The 22,795-nt window shown below is 39.0% G+C and overlaps 1 protein-coding gene across 1 annotated transcript in view; it reads right to left on the reverse strand.

Annotated features, from left to right (window-relative positions):
- DGKK (diacylglycerol kinase kappa) overlaps positions 1 to 22,795 on the reverse strand; it is a 156,367-nt gene that overhangs the window by 30,618 nt on the left and 102,954 nt on the right. Inside the window, exons 8-14 of the mRNA XM_053202325.1 lie at positions 20,686 to 20,788; positions 12,805 to 12,988; positions 11,974 to 12,082; positions 11,059 to 11,198; positions 10,068 to 10,149; positions 8,037 to 8,128; positions 7,110 to 7,209 (exon numbers count right to left, since the gene is read on the reverse strand). Coding sequence (XP_053058300.1) covers positions 7,110 to 7,209; positions 8,037 to 8,128; positions 10,068 to 10,149; positions 11,059 to 11,198; positions 11,974 to 12,082; positions 12,805 to 12,988; positions 20,686 to 20,788 — 810 coding nt within the window. The remainder of the gene's footprint in view (positions 1 to 7,109; positions 7,210 to 8,036; positions 8,129 to 10,067; positions 10,150 to 11,058; positions 11,199 to 11,973; positions 12,083 to 12,804; positions 12,989 to 20,685; positions 20,789 to 22,795) is intronic.

Raw genomic sequence — 22,795 nt, forward strand, 5'->3', positions numbered from 1 at the left:
CAGCCTGGTACCTGGCGGTGCTCTTGTGGGAAGGGCGAATCCCTGGGAGCAGAGAGTGAGGTCCGAGGGGTCCTCAGTCCATATGGGGAGCAGCAGTTCCCCTGCTGGGACATTTGGTTGGTAGAGGCTGTGCGGTCACCCCCCAGGCAAAGGTCCCAGCGGACCCTGGAGAACAACCACATTTACTGGTGTTGGAACAAGAATGTTAAGGGTGAAGCCTGGCACTAGATGTGTGTTATGATTTTTCATAATCCCTGAAGTGCTGCTGCTACAAGATCATGTGAACTTTTCCTCGGGAGGGCTGGCACCCAACCACAGTCTCTGGGCGTCAGCAGCAATGCAGTCTCGTGCATGTTCCTGGGGGTGGGCCAGCACCTGGCCATTGCTCAGCACGACCACCCCCAAAGGATCTGAGCGGGTCAAAGCTGAAGTCCTTCAGAAGTGAGGAGATGGAAGGAGGGGCCAACATGGTGGAGAAGTAGGGGGATCCAAAGTTCCCTCCTCTCTCAAACAAAGCAGTGTTGAATCCAAAGGACTTTGAACTCCAAGAATTTGGGAGGCAGGAAACAGTTGTGTCCAGGGACCCACCAAGACAACCTGATGGGCCATAAGTGGGGCTTCAGAGAATGGACAGAGGGCCCACAGTGGAGGCGGGACCCGCCTCACCAAACCACGCTCCTCCTCGCCTGTTAACTGCATATCTACTAGAGTGGGATTGACACTGACAAACCAGACATCCCCTCCTCCAGACCAGCGCTATTGCATTGTCTGATGTAACTCTTCGACAATTCTTATTATATAGATATATTCTTCCTTCTTTTTTTCCTTCTTATCTCCTCCCTCCTCTAGTCTGGTTACTTTGGTTGTTGTTTTTTTTTTTTTAAGCAGAAATATTTAATCTGTTCTCTTGATACATGTTCTACACCTTCTTTATTTTATTTTCTCTCTCTCTGTATTAAGCTGAATAGTTTCTCTGTCTGGTCAATTTTCTTTTCTTTTCTTTTTCCCTGCCTCCTTCTTTACTTTCCTTACTCTCTCTGGATTAAGCTGTAGAGTTTCTTTGGTCAATTTTCTTTTCTTTTCTTTCTCCCCACCTCCTTTATTTTCCTTTCTATCTCTCTGGATTAAGCCATACAGCTTCTCTATCTGGTCAATGTTTATTTTTTATTTTTCCCCATCCCTGTCATTTCTCTCTTTGTATGGGATAAGTCCTCTTCCATCAGCATGCCTCCACCCTGTTGTTTACTTGTAGCTGGTGTTTCTGGTTGTTTGTGGGGTTTTTTTGGTTTGTTTCTGTGTGTGTTTGTGTGTTTTTGTTTTGTGTCTTTGTTTTTTGTTTGTTTGTTTGCTTGCTTTCCTTTCCAGGTCTATTTCAATGAACAAATCAAAGCACACCTGGTGGAGGGTCCAAAACATCACTACAAGGAGGGAGATAAAGTAACCAAAGTCACAACAACAGAGAGCAAGTAACACTCTCCAAAAAAACACCTCCTGCAGGGCCAGGCCCTGGACAGTGTGTGATGTCTCTTTAATATAGTAGTGCTCACAGGGCACATAACAAGTCTTTAAAATGCAGAAGGGACAGAAAACCAGCCAAGATGATGAAATGGAAGAATTCTCCCCAAAAGAAATACCAGGAAGAAATGACAGCTAAAGAATTGATCAAAACAGATATATAACAATATAACTGAACAAGAATTTAGAATAATAGTCATAAGATTAATTGCTGGGCTTGAAAAAAAGCATAGAAGTCAGCAGAGAACCTATTGCTGTAGAGGTCAAGGAACTAAAAAATAGGATGAATTAAAAAATGCTGTCAATGAGGTGCAAAATAAACTAGAGGTGGTGACAGAGAGTATTGAAGAGGCAGAGGGGAGATTAAGTGAAATAGAAGATAAAATTATGGAAAAAGATGAAGCTGAGAAAAAGAGAGAGAAAAATTCTGGACCATGAGGGGAGAATTAGAGAACTAAGTGATTCAATGAAATGGAACAATATCTGTATCATACGAGTTCCAGAAGAAGAAGATAGAGAGAAAGGGGCTGAAGATGTACTTGAACAAATCATAGCTGAGAACTTCCCCAATCTGGGGAATGAAAACAGACATTGAAATCAAGGAGGTGCAGAGAACTCCCTTCAGACGTAACTTGAGTCGATCTTCTGCACAACATATCATAGTGAGACTGGCAAAATACAAAGATAAAGAGAGAATTCTGAAAGCAGCTAGGTATAAATGGGCCTTAACCTACAAGGTTAGACATGTAAGTGTAGTAACAGACCTACCTACTGAAATGTGGCAGGCCATAAAGGAGTGGCAGGAAATTTTCAATATGCTGAATAGGAAGAAATATGCAGCCAAGAATCCTTTATCCAGCAAGCCTGTCATTAAGAATAGAAGGAGAGATAAAGGTTTTCCCAAACAAAAAATTGAAGGAATTCATCACCACTAAACCAACCCTACAAGAGATCCTAATGGGAACTCTGTGAGTGGAATGTTGCAAAGACCACAAAGTACGAGAGACATCACTACAAGCATGAAACCTACAGATAACCCAATGACTCTAAACCCATATTTTTCAGTAATAACACTGAGTATGAATGGACTAAATGCTCCAATCAAAAGACATAGGGTATCAGAATGGATAAAAAAAAAAAACAAGACCCATGTATTTTCTGTCTACAAGAGACTTATTTTAGACCTGAAGACACCTTCAAATTGAAAATGAGGGGATGGAGAACCATCTATCATGCTACTAGAAGCCAAAAGAAAGCTGGAGTAGCCATACTTCTATCAGACAAACTAGATTTTAAACTAAAGGCTGTAACAAGAGATGAAGAAGGACATTATTTCATAATTATGGGGTCTACCCATCAAGAAGAGCTAACAATTATAAATGTTTGTGCACCCAATTCGATAGCATCCAAATACATAAAACAATTAATCATAAACATGAGCAATCTCATTGGTAAGAATGTGGTAATTGCAGGGGACTTTAATACTTCACTTACAACAACGGACAGATCATCTAGACAGAAAATCAATAAACAATGGCCAATAAACAATAATCAATAAACTAGCCTAGATGGACTTGACATATATATTCAGAACTTTGCGTCCTAAAGCAGCAGAATACACATTCTCCTCGAGTTCACATGGAACATTCTCCAAGACGGATCACATACTGGGTCACAAAACAGCCTTCAATAAATGTAAAAGAATTGAGATCATACCATGCACATTTTCAGATCATAATGCTATGAAACGTGGAATCAACCACAGGAGAAAGTTTGGAAAACCTCCAAATGCATGGAGGTTAAAGAACATCCTACTAAAGAATGAATGGGTCAACCAGGCAATTAGAGAAGAAATTAAAAAATATATGGAAACAAATGAAAATGAAACATAACAATATAAACCCTTTGGGATGCAGCAAAGGCAGTCCTAAGAGGAAAATACATTGCAATCCAGGCCTATCTCAAGAAACAAGAACAACCTCAAATACAAAATCTAACAGCACACCTAAAGGAACTAGAGGCAGAACAACAAAGAAACCCCAAATCAACAGAAGAAAAGAAATAATAAAGATCACAGCAGAAATAAACAATATAGAATTTAAAAAACAGTAGAACAGATCAATGAAACTAAGAGTAAGTTTTATGAAAAATAAAGAAAATTGATAAACCTCTAGCCAGGCTTCTCAAAACGAAGAGAAAAAGGACCCAAACAGATAAAATCACAAATGAAAGAGGAGAGATCACAACCAACATCACAGAGATACAAACAATTAAAAGAGAATAGTATGAAAAATTATATGCCAAAAACTGTATAATCTGGAAGAAAAGGACACCTATATTCTTAGACACCTATACACTACCAAAACTCAAACAGGAAGAAATAGAAAATTTGTACAGACCCATAACTAGTGAAGAAATTGAATCAGTTATCAAAAATCTCCCCAAAAATAAGAGTCCTGGACCAGATGGCTTCCCTGGGGAATTCTAGCAGTCATTTAAAGTAGAGCTAATACCTATCCTTCTCAAGTTTTTCCAAAAAATAGAAGTGGAAGGAAAACTTCCAGACTCATTCTATGATGCCAGCATTACCTTGATTCCTAAACCAGACAGATACCCCACAAAAAAGGAGAATTACAGGCTAATATCCCTGATGAGCATGGATGCGAAAATTCTCAACAAGATACTAGCAAATTGAATTCAACAGCATATAAAAAGAATTACCATGACCAAGTGGGATTCATTCCTGAACTGTAGGGCTGGTTCAATAGTTGTAAATCAATCAATGTGATATATCACATTAATAAAAGAAAAGAAAAGAACCATATGATCCTGTCAATCAATGCAGAAAAGCATTTGACAAAATTGAGCATCCTTTCTTAAATAAAAACCCTCAAGAAAGTCGGGCTAGAAGGAACATACTTAAACAATATAAAAGCCATATATGAAAATCCCACAGCTAATATCATCCTCAATGGGGAAAAACTGAGAACGTTCCCCCTGAGATCAGGAACACGACAGGGATGCTCACTCTCACCATTGTTGTTTAACATAGTGTTGGAAGTCCTAGCATCAGGGACCAGACAATGAAATGAAATAAAAGGCATCCAAATTGGCAAAGAAGAAGTCAAACTTTCACTTTTAGCAGACAACATGAGACTCTACATGGAAAACCTGAAAGATTCCACCAACAGTCTGTTAGAGACTGATGAATTAGAACAGATCCATGAATTCAGCAAAGTCTCAGATACAAATCAATGTACAGAAATCGGTTGCATTTTTATACACCAATAATGAAGCAACAGAAAGAGTAGTAAAGAAACTGACTCCATTTTCAATTGCACCAAGAGCCATAAAATACCTAGGAATAAACCCAACCAAAGATGTAAAATATCTACATACTGAAAAGTAAAGAAAACTTATAAAGGAAATTTATGAAGACGCAAAGAAATGGAAAAATATTCCATGCTCATGGGTTGGAAGAATAAATATTTTTAAAATGAAAATATTACCCAAAGGAATCTACACATTCAATGCAATCCCAATCAAAATTGCACTGGCATACTTCTCAAAGCTAAAACAAACAATCCTAAAATTTGTGTGGAATCACAAAAGACCCCGAATAGCCAAAGTAATATTGAAGAAGAAAACCAAAGTGGGAGGCATCACAATCCCAGACTTTAGCCTCTACTACAAAGCTGTAATCCTCAAGACAGCATGGTATTGGCACAAAAACAGACACAGAGACCAATGGAATAGAATACAGAACCCAGCACTGGACCCACCAATGTATGGCCAACTAATCTTTTCCAAAGCAGGAAAGAGCATCCAATGGAAGAAAGACAGTCTCTTTAGCAAATGGTGCTGGGAGAACTGGACAGCAACATGCAGAAGAATGAAACTAGACCAATTTCTTACACCATTCACAGGAATAAAGTCAAAATGGATGAAAGACGTAAATGTGAGACAGGAAACCATCAAAACTCTAGAGGACAAAGCAGGCAATGACCTCTTTCACCTCAGCTGCGACAATTTCTTGCTTGACACATCTCCAAAGGCAAGGGAATTAAAAGCGAAAATGAACTATTGGGACCTCATGAAGAGAAAAAGCTTCTGCTCTGCAAAGGAAACAATCAACAAAACTAAAAGGCAACCAACAGAATGGGAAAAGATATTTGCAAATGACATATCAGATAAAGGGCTAGTATCCAAAATCTATAAAGCACGTACCAAATTCAGCACCTGAAAAACAAATAATTCAGTGAAGAAATGGGCAGAAGACATGAATAGACACTTCTCCAAAGAAGACATTCAGATGGCCAACAGACACATGAAAAGATGCCCAACATCACTCATTATTAGAAAAATACAAATCAAAACCACACTGAGATATTATCCCACACCTGTCAGGGTGGCTAAAATGAACAAATCAGGAAACTACAGATACTGGTAAGGATGTGGAGAAACGGGAACTCTGTTGCACTGTTGGTGGGAATGTAAACTGGTGCAGCTGCTCTGGAAAACAGTATGGAGGTTCCTCAAAAAATTAAAAATAGAACTACCCTATGACCCAGCAATAGCACTGCTAGGAATTTACCCAAGGGATACGGGAGTGCTGATGCATAGGGGCACATGTACCCCAATGTTTATAGCAGCACTTTCAACAATAGCCAAATTATGGAAAGAATCTAAATGTCCATCAACAGATCAATGGATAAAGAAGATATAGTTTATATATACAATGGAATACTACTTGGCAATGAGAAAGAATGAAATCTTGCCATTTGCAGCTATGTGAATGGAAGTGGAAGGTATTATGCCTAGTGAAATAAGTCAGTCAGAGAAAGACAGATATGTTTTCACTCATATGTGGATCTTTAAAAACTTAACAGAAGACCATGGAGGAAGGGAAGGGGGAAAATAGTTACAAACAGAGAGGGAGGGAGGCAAACCACAAGAGACTCTTAAATACAGAGAATAAACTGAGGGTGGATGGGGGGTGGGGGAGAGGGAAAATGGGTGATGGGTATTGAGGAGGGCACTTGTTGGGATGAGCACTGGGTGTTGTATGAAAGCCAGTCTGACAATAAAGTATATTTAAAAAATAAAAATAATGAGAATTGAAAAAAATTGGTATATATATTCAATGGAATATTAGTCATAATACAGAATGAAATCTTGCCATTTGCAACAACATGGATGGAGCTAGAGAGCATTATGCTAAGCAAAATAAGTCAGTCAGAAAAAGCCAAATAGCATATGATCACTTATATGTGGAATTTAAGAAACAAAAGAAATGAGCAAAGAAAAAAGAAACAAACCAAAAAACATACTCTTGAATATAGAGATCGAACTGATGGTTACCAGAGGGGAGGTGGATGCGAGGGTGGGTGTAATAGATGAAGGGGATTAAGAGTAAACTTATCATGATGAGCACTGAGTAATGTATAGAGTAGTTGATTCACTATATTGTACATCTGAAACTAATATAATGGTGTACATTAATTATACTGGACTTAAAATAATAAATTAAAAGATAACAAATCAAAAGGCCCTGACTCCACTAAAAGTACTAGATAAAAGGAATGGAAACTTACTTTCAAAATCACAGATTCTATTGCTGTATTGTTCTGTTTTATCTGACTCCAGGCCTTTACAATATCCACCACAAAATCTTCCACTGCTGAGCACAGGAATCTGCAAAGATAAGATAGATGGGCAATGTGACATGGACCATAATATCCAGAGCCCTTTTTTATTATAAAGTACATCTTCCTCCTTCTTGTTCTGTCTCTGTTTCCTGATCTCTCTTCTCTCCCTGTCCTTCCTCTCTCCTCTCCCTTTGTTTTCCCATTTTTTCATGTACATATGGTCATATGCGTGAGTACCTATGAGAATTTAACTGGAATTTCGTAGCATAAATTCAGAATTTTCAGAAAAGAAAATTAAATTGATCCAACTTAGGTCAGGTTTTCATCCTGGGTCAAATCAGCTATGGTTCAAGGGCCCATATAATTTAATACAAAGATAATGACTTTGGGAGGACTGTTCCTGGGTGCGGAGTGTTTATCAAAGGAGAATGTGGCAGACTTGGCAGGAAACCTCCAAAGAATCCCAGGAGGAATGAATGACCCACCTACTTGGAAGGGGAGAATGTATTGCTCAGGCTATGAGAAAACAACTCTGTAGGTTCTACAGAGACTTCTTCCATTGTCAGATGGAAATCAATGTGTCCCTGCTGTAGGAGTTAGGCTATGCTCTTGAATAGTATGGAATGTTGTGTTTCCCTTCTGTAACCCTTCTTCTAAATCTGTGGCTTGAAATTTTGTCTTTTTGGAATAGCAGGAGCACTCACTCTAATCTCGTCTATTTTTTCCTAAACTTTCCAATCAGCAGGTTTCAGTTGGCAGTAATTTGATACTTTCCTAGGCCCCAAGCTATCAAAATGAGCTCCTTGTCTGACTGAGGAACAAGCCCATGAGGGCAAAAATACACCCCAGTTTGAGAGCGAAAGGAAGACTGACCTGGTTGCGATAATTATCTCTGTGGGGTACTTGGCCTTCAGGATTTTGTTCAACTCAATGGCTGCAGATTCTAGATGTTGGATGGCAGCAGCCTAGGGGGAAAAGGAGTGTTCAGCCCTGGAATCTTAGCACTGGGACATAGTCTGCTGCCCATCCTTATCCCCTCATTATTTTCTACTGACTGCCAACGACTCAACTGCCTCTCTGAAAATAACCATAATCAAAGAATTCTTGTTGAAGATCCCCATATATAATCTTAGCTCTGTGGTCATTCTAAAAATAAGAGACGTATATTGTTTGCTCTCATTTAAATAATTCTCAAAAACTCATGGAGGTACTTTTTGGTCCATGTTTCAAATGAACAACCAATCTCATATTGCATAGCTAGTAAATAATAGATCTGGGATTTGAACCCACATCTTCCCAATGCCAGAGTGCAGCCTCTTCTATAATAATATTAGTAATAATAAAAGTATTCACTTATATTTACTCTGTACCAGACTCTGTTCTAAGGTATACATAAATACTTTCTTATCCTTATAACAACTCCATTTCACAGAACAGCAAACTGAGGCACAGGAAATGGGAAACTGATAAGTAGTAGAGCCTGGATTTGATTCTAAGTAGTCTGGCTCTTGAGTCTATATTCTCAACTACTGCTTCTACTTCACCCTCTCTGTTACCCCCTACATTCAAACAACTACCAGGTCCTGATGATTCTATCTTCCTCATATGTCTTAAATATGTCACTTCTCCTTATCCCTGTTACAACTTCACCAGTCCAAATCACCATCATCTTTTGCCTAGGCAATTGCAGCATCTCCTATCTTTTCGCTTTGCCTCTAGTCTTTATTCCTTCAAATGTTTCTCCACGTACCATGGAGCACTTCTGCTTAAAACCCTTCTATTAGATAGCAGAATGGATAGATGGACAGATATGTGATAAGGCAAGTATAATGAAATGTTAATGGTAGACTCTACCATTTTATTTTATTTTTATTTTTTAAATTTATGATAAACACACACAAAGTTTTGATAGTTTCTATGTTAGGGTTCTGTATACATATTGGCATTATATGTCTCAAACTTTAATATAATGCCTAATGATATGTACTGTGATATTGAAATCAGCATTTTGATGTCTTTGAGAGTTATATCTTGTAGGCTAGAGTTGTAACTAGTTCTACTATTTAGCTCAAGAAGCTAGTATGTTTGAAAATTCTCATAATAAAATAAGAAAAAATAACCCACTTCTATAATTCTTATTAAGATAAGAGCCCAAATTTTATACCATGGATTACTAGGTTCTTCCTGGCCTGGCCCTTGATTGCTTCTCTAATCTCATCTTTAGTCATTCTCCCAGCATATCTCCTCCCTGTCCCCTATGCCCTAGCCATTACAAATGTATGTGAATATTCTGTTCCGTTCAGTGAATATTCTATGCTCTCTCTTGCCATCGGAACAAGATACACTATTCCATCTTTCTGAAACAGGCCACCTCTTTCTTAGTATCCTGGTTAACTCCCTCTGGTCCTTTGATCGCTTCTGAAATGTCATTTCTGAGAAACTTTCCTTGATTTCCTCCAGAAAGGGGGAAGGTTTGGTACACCTGCTGGGTGTTCCCACCCCTCTCTACTTCCTTACATACTAACACTCATACTACTTTATTAAAAGTATTGCTTCTATCACTTCAACTGGGCTCTGAACTCCATGACAGCATGAACTGTTTCATTCTTTTTTACCCACTAGCACATGAGAACAGCTCCTAGAACAGTATCTCACACATAGTAGGTAATCCATAAAATTTTCCATAGATACTTTGAGTGAATGAATAAGTAAATGGATGAATGAGTTATATTCCTAGTGCCTAACACAGTTCTTAGAAAAGCTGCTGATTGATATGTCTTCAATCCTCAATGATCTCATCCACATTGAGCCCATGGATAATACAAAAGCTTCTCTCTGGGTTTTGCCTATTATTTCACTGTGTAACAAAGGTGTTGGCCTGAATTACAGCTGGGCAGTAGTTACCTCAAATCGGGGTACATCCATTTCAACCTGTCCTCTTAGCAATGGAGTTTGTCTAGGAGTCTCACGTATCATCACACTCCATCTGAAATGAAGGTCAAAGAAAGATATTTAGACTCTGTTTCATCAAAAGCTGGCATCAATGCTTCACATATCAATAAAAAGGTCAAAATGTTTATGTGATGGGTGAAGATAAGTTGTAGGGATGCCCGCATTATTCCAGGTCACCTGATCTCAAGATATACCACAAGTAGAGCCTCTGCCTCAGGACTTCTTAAGGCCAATGTGATGGAAAGAAGTCCATCATAGGGTTCTCAGAGAACAGATAGAGAGGTAACTATCAAGATCACCTAAGGTGATTTTGTAAAATACATATACCAGGGCCCTACCCAAGACCTACTGAATAAGAGTCTTTGTGGTAGCTTAGTTTGGTATCTTGAAAAAGCTTCTCAGAATATCCTTATAGGCAGCCAGAAATCAAATACTATGACCCAGCATTTAAAGCCTTTCTTCTCAGGACTTAGGATGGCAATACTCATTCCTCTCTAGAGCAGAGACAATCTAGGCCATTTGTTTCTGAACCCTCATTTTTATGAGTTTCTTTGAAAAACTGACGGAGCTATAGAATAGTTTCTATACTATTCTAGAATAGAACAGAAAGATAGAAATGCTCCCAAGGAAAAAATATGCTTACATAGACTATTAGCTATGCAACTTGAAGGAGGTTGACAGAACCCTTAAAATTTACCCATGGGGCTCCTGATTTAGGATCTTTTGAGTTTGGAGAAGGGCTTTAGTGATGTCTAAAGGATACATAGTGGACCCTGACTTCCTAATAGATAAGTGCTGCCCCACACAAACTGCCCTGCACTGAAGCTAGACAGGAAATGAGGCACTATGAGGGAGGTTACAACATTCATGGTTGAGATGATGTAACAGAATAACTGATGTGGGACTGGAATAGGCACAATGACCTGATCTTTCAGCCACTCACCTGTCTAGAATTCTCACACTAGCCTGCTCCACTCTGTTGAGGATGTTGACAGGCGACTTGTTTTTGTTCCAGAATGCGCCCCAGCCTAGGACACGGGCCAGATCATTGCCGGTTCCAAGTGGTATGACTGCCAACTGACACTGCAAGAACAAAAACAGGCACCCCTTTCAGACAATCCTACCAAGATCCACCCATAAACAAACCCAGAAGGTGCTCCTTGGGAAAGATTGTGGTCTCAAAACCAGTGGCAATAGGAGACTTCTGATTTTAGGAAGTGTAATAGGAAGATGTCTGATGTTGAGTGAACTTTTTCCTAAGGGGTTGGGCCCCCGCTCTTGGCAATATAGAACCTACTCAGTGAAAGAAAACATTGCTAGAATATGCCAGTATTTATAGCCATGCTTATGAAAGAGAAGTATAGCCATAAATTTCTATCAAGGGTTGGCCAAGGAGATAAGGTGACTTGGGAGACACAGCTATAAGAGTCAGAAGGGCATGGAGCTATCTAGGGAGAGAAGGGAAAGTTAGAGGAAAGTTTCTGCTACTCTTGAGACTTGGGGAAGAAAATCAGTGGCCTCAGGAGGGTAAGAAAATTGGGGGCTGAATGTTGCCTGAAGCCACTTCTTTTCTGTTTGCTCTCCTCCCCTTTGATTCTTCACTTTGTGGCCTGGAGAATATAGTATTGCTCATTCTTTCTGATAACTCCCTCATTTCTCCTTCTCACAGATAGATAACCAGAAAATGGCTTAGGTGATGAAGCTTAGATTGGGAATCTGTCAGCCAGGTTGGCTATGAAACCAGTGGAAAACATGTTATATACATAAGGAGCATGAAGACCAGGGACTTTTTGGGATGAGCAGCTCCATACTCCCAATCTCTCTAGCAATGGCTAAACTGAGTCAGCCAGGAACTCACCCTTTCATGTAATCCAAAGGCATCAATCAGAGATAAGACCCAGCTCACACTGCCATCTCCACCACAAACCACAATGCGAAAACGAGCAAAATTCTTGAACATGGACAGCCTAAAAGAAACAGGGAGAAAAAGAGTAATTTCATGAATGGTTAGGGTTCACAACTCTTTTCTATACTGTGCCAAGAGCTAAGGACTGTTGCTTCTGCATCCTGCTAACAGGCTACCTTCCTTCTTTCACTTAGCTCCTATCTCTCTGTATTCCTAACATCACAGGCAATGCTCCCATAGGCAATCCTGGAGATGAGGCCTTTCTTCAGCCTACCATCTTCGATGCCTAATCATACTTTAGAAGCTACAATAACATAGCTAAACTCCTTGTTGAGCCCAAGAAGAATGCCTTGCACATTGGCCAGTGGCCTCACAAAAACCAGAGCTGAACAGTCAGATGGTCCCTAAATAAAACAAGCCTATAGTAGAGATATATCTATTTGGTCCCTGGAAGGAATGAGGGACAGGAAAGGTGAGCAGTAATATCCATTTGTCTTCTCCTCTGAGGTCAGGAAATATAGTTAGACTTCTTCCAAACAGGAAAGGTAAAGCAAATCTGAGACCAGGACATGGTCCTGAAGGTATTTCTGGGAGAGGGCTAAAAGTTCTCCAACTACCCAACCTGAAATGTTCTGAAGTTATATGTTTGTGTCCTGACTTGAGAAAATATATCTTTCCTACCCAGGTACTAGAACTGATTTCAGGAAACCTATCCTAGTCTAGAATATATAGAGTGAAAAGTTCCATATATATACCCAACTATATCCCTTACCCCATGCTTACCCAGCTTCAGGTCCACCCTTTGACAGGTCAAAAACTTGAGAAGGATTAAGGTATTGCTTGAATTTTCGGAGGAAGATGATCCCTTGGTGATCACCACTTTTGGAGTTGATGAAGATGAGAAGGGGACATGAACAGGCTGATGACCAATCAAGGTTCCAGAAGTCTGAAGATACTACTAATTGGCCTGATAACATGCACACAACAAAAAGAAAAAGGAGAACAAAGAACAGGGCCATTGAGATGGAAACAAGACATGACTTAACATCACATTTTGGAAAGACTTTTTAAAAACAGCTTTATTGAGGTATAATTGATATACAAATAATTGTGCATATTTAATGTGTGCAATTTAATGAGTTTAGATATATGTAAACACCCATGATACAATCACCACAAACAAGGCCAAACACATATCCAACGCCTCCCAGATTTTCCTTATGCCCAGACCCCTGAGAATGAGAACTAGAGGGGAATTCAGAACACAACCCAAAGGGGCTTTTATTTAATGTTTGCCCAGCTGTTGCCAGGCAAACATTTGTTAAGCAACTACTACATGCCAATCATCATGCTAGATACTGCTAGGGGTATAGCCTCTGCCCTCAAGCTGGAGGAACAGACTCATACACAATAATATGTTCAAACACAAAGATTAAGGAAATTGGTGCCATAATGAAGGGTTAATAAAACACTGTGGGGAATCTGAAGGAGAGTGTTGGGAGCCCAGGAGGAGGATCAGCATACCAACTAGTCCTCTCTCTGGGATAGCTCAGTTCTCACAGTGAGAAGGTACCAGGTAAGGAGCAAGGGGGAGGAAAAGCTGTCTTTTAGCTAGGAGCTAATTACAGAACATATCAAAGTGGGATGAAGCAGGGAGCTTTAATCACTCCTTTAAGGCTCTGGCAGAGCAATCCAAGTTATCACACCAACTTCCAGGGAAAACAAGACTATAGGGAAATTGTCTGAATAAGAGAGATGCTTTTAATAATCCCTAACTCTGAAGTTCCCTACAGTGAAATGGAGTTATAGCAGTCTAAATTGCCAAAGCCTGCCAGCTTGTGCTGTCTTAGAGCCTGTGGGCAGGGAGACAGGTAGTGAGCAATGGCCCCCTAGGAGATGGTAGACAAATCGTGAGCCCCCAAACCTGTGAGCTTATGACTTGCCAGGGATAACCCAGCAAAAATAAATGCAAAGGGAAAAAGGTATGTGGCTCACTCCTGAATGATGCGGGGCATGGGGAGGGAGGTGAGATATCCCATTTGTTGTAACCTGGGTGAAAGGGAGCCTGGAGGAATTCTGCTGACTTGAGCAGATTTCATGGCTGTTTTGCCTGGAAAAGCGAAGGCTTCCTTTGCTTCCTTTGCTCCTTTGCTTCCTGGAAAAGCTAAAGCAGGCTTCCTCTATGGGCCAATTCCTACTCAATGGTCAGTAGAACTCAAAGGGATCCTAACCCAGCTAGCCAGTCATGCACCAAATTTTCAGGGCTTGCTAGGACTCACAGCTATAAGGGAAGTCTGCTATATCCCTTCAATAGCATAGCTTAGAAGTAGTTGCTCTCCCTGAACACATTATCCAAAAATAGTGCCCTTTTCAACATTTGTTTTACAAAAGGTAATATGTTGACACAATGGTAGTTAAGACATTCATTCAACAAATATGTATTGAGGGCATTCTCTGTGATTGTCCTTCTTGTGTTCTGAGAATAAATGGTGGACAAGATAGAAATAGTCTCTGTTCTTGTGGAGTTTATATTCTAATGGTGGGAGACACACCATAACAAAGAAATATAGAAAATATCAGGTCGCCTGGTTGAGTGTCCAACTTCAGTTCAGGTCATGATCTCCCAGTTCGTGGGTTTGAGCCTGGCATCAAACTCTGTGCTGATAGTTCAGCTTGGACCCTGATTCAGATTCTGTGTCTCCCTCTCTCTCTGCCCTTCTCTGACTCTCTCTCTCTCTCTCAAAAATAAATAAACATTATTAAAAAAAAGAAAATAATATAATTTGAAGAAAAAGAAGTCAGGGTAAGGGGATGGTGACTGAAGGGGGTGTAATTTTAGACAGAGTAGTCAGAGACAGCTTCTCTGGGGAGGTGACATGTGAGATGAGACTTAAATGAAATAAAGAACTGAGCAATGCAGATATTAGGGGGGAACGTTTCTGGGGCAGAAGAAAGAGTAAGTGCTAGGACCCAGAGAAGGGAGACTGTCTGGGGTGTCTGAAGACCAGTAAACAGAAAGGCATGACTGTTGTGGAGTGAGGGGGGGGGAGTGGCAGAAATGAGGTCAGAGAGACGACAGGGACCATATAAAATGATAACAAGATGTTAGAGGACGCAGTTCAAAAATAAGGGTGTGGCTAGTATGGTATGAAACATTAGGGTCAAGTCATAAGATACATGAAGAAAATAAAAAAAAAAGTAGTATCTTTTTATGCGCTTGCTCCTTTACCAAACAACAATCAAGCCCCAACTCACCACCTGGTCTCAGGCTTACCTCTGCTTTGAGAATCTGATTCTGCTCTGTGGTTCCTTTTATTCAGCAACCTCTCGCCAACGCCCTCTAGGTGAGCATATAACTTTGAGTATGCACTTCAATGAAAGAATTTATGGAAACAGCCTCCTGCCAACATCTAATGGAACTGTGAGCTATGCTTAGAAGCAAGGACTCCCTCTGCCAGAGGTTATGGAATAGATCTTTCTATGCTCAATGATTTTTAACAGTGCCAAAGGTCCAATGGGTTAGTCCCTTTTTAAAGATGAGACAGCAGTAGCACTGATACCAACTTCTATGAACTATTTGGGCCTCAGTTTCCTTATCTGCAAAGTGGGCCATTCCAAAAACTAACTTGTTTCCCAGTGTTGAGATGAAAATAAACTAGGTGTTACATTGAGGAGAAAAGGAAATATGAATTGTTTCTTAAATGTGAAAGATGAACAAACTCGCTATAGTAAGAGACTAGTTAAAACTGGCCATGGTACCATTTTTTTTCTTATCCAGAAGATTGGCAAAAATAAAAAAAATAGGTGATACAGTTTATTGAGGAAGACATGGAAAAATATGCACTATCACTGAGGGTGGAAGTGCAAAGTGACAACAAGCCCTATGGAGGGTAATTTGACAGCATCTATGAAAATTACAAAGGCCTATTCATTATGACCCAGTAATTACACTTTGGGGAATTTTTCCTATAGATGTATATGTAAAATGACCTGTATGAGATTGTTCATTGCAACATTGTTGTAATAGCAAAAGAGTGAAAACCACCAAGTTATCTACCAATAGAGAACTAGTTAAGTAAATTATGGTATATCCATATAATGGGTTATCTTATAGCTGTAAAAAAGAACAAGGAGGCAATATTTTGATACAAAACGACCTCCTAAATATACTATGAAGGATAAAATAAAAGCAAGGTTTAGAGCAATATGTACAGTGTTAAAAAGGGGAGGGATAAGAATATATGTTTATATTTACTAGTATATACTGGAAGACATACTCAAAGCTATTGAATAAACCAATGGCAGTAGTCAACTTTTTGTGAGTGGTCATGGGATGGGACTACAGGAGATTGAGAAGATTGAGATAAAGGATAGTAATATTTTCAAACTAAATATGTGCATATGTGTGTTTCTATTTTTTAGAAAAACTTTAACCATGTGAATATATCAACTATTTAAGGGTTAAATTAAGAAACAGGAAGAAAGAATTATGCTAATGTTATCAATAAGTTAAATAGCCACGAGGGTGTAGCAGAAATCATTTGTAGATCCATTTGGCAGCTTGGATCATGGGTTGCCTTCTGCAATGTACTTCTACAACATAATACAGCTGTGTGCCACAGCTGGTTGCCCTCTAGATTTATTCACTAAACTAGAGCAAACATCTTAACTTCTCTGGGTATTCATTTCTCCATATGTACAATAGCATCATGTTGCAATGATTAATAAAAATAATCCAGGATGGGGATGGAAAACTGTGAGATAAGGAGAAAATTCTATAATTAAGGCAACTGACGCTTCAGTGTCAAACCTAGTTTGGTTACAGATGGGAAGACAAAGGGAAGCAGTGTTGGCAGAAAGCTATTCTTTGGAAAAGACAAGGGCAGACCCATCTAGCATTTCTTCTAGAGTCAGAGAATATCTGAATTTGAGCAAGGCCAAGTTTGTCAAGAGAATCTGTGAACAAGGTGAGAAAATTGTGTGGCATCATGGACTGGAATATAGCAATGTTAGGCAGATTCATAACCAGGTAAGTAATTGTGCCCACAAGGCTGCTTTTGAATAGGCTGATGTTAATTGTAATGGAGTGTCCTGTACTGTTCAGCAATTTTAATCAACAATTCAAATGAAAACATAGAAGGCTGGCTTCTCAAATTTGAAGTACTCAAAGCTGGAGGGAAACCTATTGGATGACAGAATCTAGGTTGAAAAATGACCTAATGGGCAGGTAGATCAAAGTCAACAAGATGAAAAAGGGATAAATGTGAAGCTTGGATTTTACACCTGAGGACATAAATTGTACCAGAATTGGACAATAGGAACTTGGTTTGGCAGGATCAAGTGTGAAAAGGGCTTAGAGAATTTAGTTGACTTTAGATAACTCAACAGCCTGAAAGAGCCTTTCAAAAAACAAACAAATAAAAGCTCATGCTTCTTTGAGCTGCCTTAATACAACCACAGTTCTCCAAACCAGGAAGCCTATAGTCCCTCTCAAATTTGTTCAGTTTGTACCACAGAAGGATGTTAAATTAGCATAAAGACAGCTTACTTATCCCCTTCCTATATTTTAAAATGATCTCTAACAGATGTTAGTTCATCTAACCCTCACAATGCACCTGAGTATAACTGTTATTGAAAGAAAGCTTCTCAAGAGTGAGATTCAATTGGATCAAGACTGCAGATGAGTGAAAGGAAAGGCTAAAACCTAGCTCATGGGGCATTAGATGAAATACTACACAAAAAGAATGGCTTAGCTCAGGTGCTTCTAAGCAATAATACTATGTCATTGGTGTAAAACAAAAGAAAGAAGCAATGCCATTAGTTGATTGTCTATAACAAGAGTAAGAAGTGATAGGATAGGAAAAAACAAACTAAGAAACTCCAACTTCCCTAAGGACAGGAAGCACAGAACCTGTTGGGCTAATTACAAATAGGTTGCAGCCCCTTAATACCTATTTAGGGTGATAGGAGGGATGCTGAGGAGGGCATCCTTCAGTCTGCTTAGACATCTTCCCCAGGTCCCCCTGTTGGGGTGAGCAAAATCTCAGATTCAAGACTAAATTGACTTTCATAGCAGCTTGAGTTTGCTTTGTTGACTAGTTTGTTACTTTTTCTCTTCTATCAATCCTATTTTCCTCCTACTCCCTTCCTTTCCCTGTCCAGTCAAGCATCTTTAATTTACCAAGTCATCCACCTCATCACCTCTCTAGTTAGCTATCTGGTAGGTGACTTTATGTGTGTAAATATTTGAGTAAATTTGAGAATAATATATGTATGCATCCCTGAGTGAATTTAGCTTTGTGTCTGTGCATGTCATTAAGGAAACACGACAGAAACCTGAAGAAACCTGTGTGAATGGCTCATTCCCTGTACCAATGTCTATCTGGATGTATCTGTGTTAGGGTTAGAAAATTACTGGAAAAGACTAGAGTGGCTCTGAGTGTGTGCAGATGTGTATGTACACACGTGCACATGTGCTATGTCCAGTTCTAAAACTCTGCTGTACCGGCTGCAGAATCCTTGCCCACTTCTGTTCTCTGACTAAGGAGCCTATATACTTTTCTTTCTTTTCTTTGCTGTCAGCTAATGTTGGCTCTTCCTTGGCAACAAAATGTGCAGTAAGCATCGATATGGGGATAATTTTTAAGTCAATGAAATTCTGGTTCACTAACCACTCCCGGGTGAGTAGACCACCACATGTTAGAGTTGGATAAATTAGCATATTAGTGAAATATAAATGAAAACATTTCATGAAGGATTTGAACTTTCCCCTCCAGTAAGTGAAATTGACCATATATAGAGTGAAGTTAACCATACACAAACTGAAATTGATGGGTAGTGTATCTCTTTGCTGGTTTAGTGAAACAGTAGTGTGTCAGTTGGTAAATATATTAGATTTCTAAATTCCTTAGTGTTAGTAAAATAGGTCAGCTCTTTTTAGCTGTGATATGTGATTTTGATATTGACAGCTCCCATTATTTAGTAATGAATAATGGGAGAAGCAAATGAACAACTCAATGGCACAAAGGAGAGTCTCTCAAAAGCAAAGAAAAAGTGGGGAAGTAGAGGTATACTCAAAAAAGCATTCATTGTTAGCAATTGCTAAAAAGTGAAGTATTCCTGTGGGAGTCTACATTTTTCATTAGGCTACAAGACTAGTGATTTAATTTTGTTGTCCTTTGGGCTATGTTCCTTCATATTCAGGCCCTTTACATATTATTACTTATCCTCACAATATACAGTATCATTCCATTTACAGATGTGGAAAGTGAAGCTCAGAGAATGTAAGTGACTTACCCAAGGTCACCTAGCTAGTAAGTAACTAAAACTCATGGTTGCCTGGCCTTTATTTTATCCTTTATACCATGTTGCTTCTATGTCATATCATACTTTAAAAAGCAAACACAAAACTAAACAAAACGTCCCTCCCCTTGGCCCCTGTTTTATCTGTTCTAACATCTCCAACCCTCTGATAGGAGACCCTGTAGAAAGTTTAGTCTTGCTGCTTTGATTTCATTACTAACTCCATTCTGTGAAACCTCCTATAATTAGTTGACAGTGGTAACATTTTCTGATCTCCAAGTGCCTCCAAGTGTCACTCCTTTGGAGCTTAGCATATGCTACCTTTTGTCATATTATATCCATATGTCATATCAATTGTCATATCCATATCCTGGGTCAACAATAACCATAAACTCTAGCTATGCTCTTATCTTGGATCTCTTTGTAGCCTTCCAACACCTTATGAATAGAATTCTCAATAAAACACTAGTGTTTAGGAATTGACAAAGCATGAGCAGAGCATGCTGGGACAATAATCATCCTAATTTCAGATTTGGAGACAACCTTGGTATTAGTGTCCATTCTAAGAGTAACATAACCTGGGCCTTCATGTAGTTCTTCCTTGCCCACCTGCATGCAAGCAAACTTCTTTTATGGATTGTCTAGTGGCTGAAAATCATGAAAAACCTGAAATCAATTCTGATAATTTAGAAGCAACTGGGAAAGAGCCTACAGAGAATATGCCCACATACATATACACCATAAATACCAACATTCATTATCCCAAAGGTCTAAAAAGAAACATGAGCTGTCTTTACATATATGCACATTCCTACTCCCCAAAAATGTTTGACTGGTTGAGAATAATAATTTAATTAAAACATTTCCAGCCTAAATGTCCATCAACTGATGAATGGATAAAGAGATTGTGGTTTATATACACAATGGAATACTACTTGGCAATGAGAAAGAATGAAATATGGTCTTTTGTAGCAACGTGGATGGAACTGGAGAGTGTTCTGCTAAGTGAAATAAGTCATACAGAGAAAGACAGATACCATATGTTTTCACTCTTATGTGGATCCTGAGAAACTTAACAGAAGACCATGGGGGAGGGGAAGGAAAAAAAAAAGTTAGAGAGGGAGAGAGCCAAACCATAAAAGACTCTTAAAAACTGAGAATAAACTGAGGGTTGATGGGGGGTGGGAGGGAGGGGAGGGTGGATGATGGGCATTGAGGAGGGCAGCTGTTGGGATGAGCACTGGGTGTTGTATGGAAACCAATTTGACAATAACTTTCATATTAAAAAAAATTTCCCCAGTCTTAGCACCTTCCCTCCTGTCCCAATGAAATACATTCTGAGATTAAAGTTTAGGTACTCACCATCTCCTTTAGGGTCGCTGAGAGCAGTGGGAGGAATGACTGATGTTCGATGACTTCCAAACCAGCATTCCTTGGAAAACCGTCTACGACAGTCATCATGCACCTGAAACAACAAGAGAACAGAGAGAAAAAAAGGAAGGGGGAGAGAAAAAGATACAATTGATCAGTCTTGAGGTCAAATTCCAAGGTTTCAGTCCCCAGTATTAAAAATCTCCCTTTCTGAGATTTGGTGCCATACACTTTCCCCTGACTTAACCTGGACACCCACTTTCCACTCAGAGCTTGAACCATCCCTGAAGATGGCCTCTGAGCTCTGTTCCTTTCAAAGGTAGCTTTTAGAAGACACCCATCACAGGCATTAAGAAGACACAAGTCCTAGGGCACAATCTTAGTGGCCTACACAATAGGGAGCTTACTTGCAATTTAAGAATGCTAATCCTGATAATATGCTATTACACTCCAATCCTTACATCAATCATGTATAGTAGGGAATACATTATTAGGTTCATTTTAGAAATGAGGATACCAAAGGTCAGAGAGGTGAAGAGTCTTGCTCATGGTCAAATACCTGGGAATTGGCAGAGCTGAGATTCTGCTGCCTTCTCCACAAGTGGTCATATTTCCCAAATTTCTGAGATTTTTAAGTACCACTTCCTGGAAAATGACATAGTTCCTAGTGGACATGAATCTGGCCTGATTACGCAAGAGCAATTAAAAAGAAAGCCAAAGGACAACCAGAGTTTTCTTTTTTTTATTGAGATATAATTGACATATAACATTATATCAGCTCCAGGGGTACAACCTAATGATTTGATATTTGTATATATTGCAAAATGATCACTACAGTAAGTGTAGTTAACATGTGTCACCATATATAATTACATTTCTTTTCTTGTGATGATAACTTTTAAGGTCTACATTCTTAGCAAATTACAAGTAGGCAAAACAGTATTATTAACTACAGTCACCATGCTGTCCGTTATATCCTGATGTCTCATTTATTTTAGAACTGGAAGTTTGTACCTTTTGACCACCTTCACCTATTTTGCCCATATCCTAACCCCCATCCCCATATCTGTGAGCTCATTTTTTTTAGATTCTACACGTAAGTGAGATCATATAGTATTTCTCATTCTCTGACCCATTTTATATAGCATAATGCCCTGAGGTCCATCCATGTTGCTGCAAATGCCATGATTTCCTTCACTTTTAGGGCTGAATAATATTCCATTGCATATACATCTACCACATTTTCTTTATCCATGCATCCATCACTAGACACTTAGGTTCTTGTCATATCTTGACTATCATAAATAATGTTGCTGTGAACATAAGAGTGCCTATATCTTTTTGAGTTAGTGTTTTCATTCTCTTCAGAAGTGAATTTGCTAGGTCATATGGTAGTTATATTTTTAATTTTTATAGGAAACTCTTTACTGTTTTCCACAGTGGCTGCACCAATTCACATTTATACCAACAGTACACAAGGGTTCTCTTTTCTCCGTATCCTTGTCAACGTTTATTTCTTGTCTTTTCGGTAACAGCTACTCTGACAGGTGTGAGGTGATATCTCATTGACATTTTGATTTGCATTTGCCTGATGATTAGCGATATTGAATACCTTTTCATAAATCTGTTTGCCATCTGTATGTCTTTAGAAAAATATCTATGTAGATCCTCTGTCCATTTTTTAATTGGATTGTTGCTTGCTTTGTGCTATGGAGTTGTATGACTTCTTTATATATTTTGGATATTTACTTCTTATCAGATATATGATTTAAAAATATTTTCTCTCATTTAGTTGGTTGCCTTTTTCCTTTTTTTGATGGCTCCTTTGCTGTGCAGAAGCTGTTTAGTAGTCTCATCTGTTTATTTTTTCTTTTGTTGCCTTTACTTTTGGTGTCAAATCCAAAAATCCATGACAAGTCTGATCTCAAGGACTTTACCATCTATGTTTTCTTCTAGAAGTTTTATGGTTTCAAGTCTTACATTCAAGTCTTGAATCCATTTGAATTCATTTTTGTGACTGGTATAAGATAGCGGTCCAGTTTCATTCTTTTTGCAGGTGGGTGTCCAACTTTCCCAGCACCATTTACTGAAGAGACTATCT

Source organism: Acinonyx jubatus, chromosome X (assembly GCF_027475565.1).
Source record: "Acinonyx jubatus isolate Ajub_Pintada_27869175 chromosome X, VMU_Ajub_asm_v1.0, whole genome shotgun sequence".
In the NCBI taxonomy this organism is placed as follows: Eukaryota; Metazoa; Chordata; class Mammalia; order Carnivora; family Felidae; genus Acinonyx; species Acinonyx jubatus.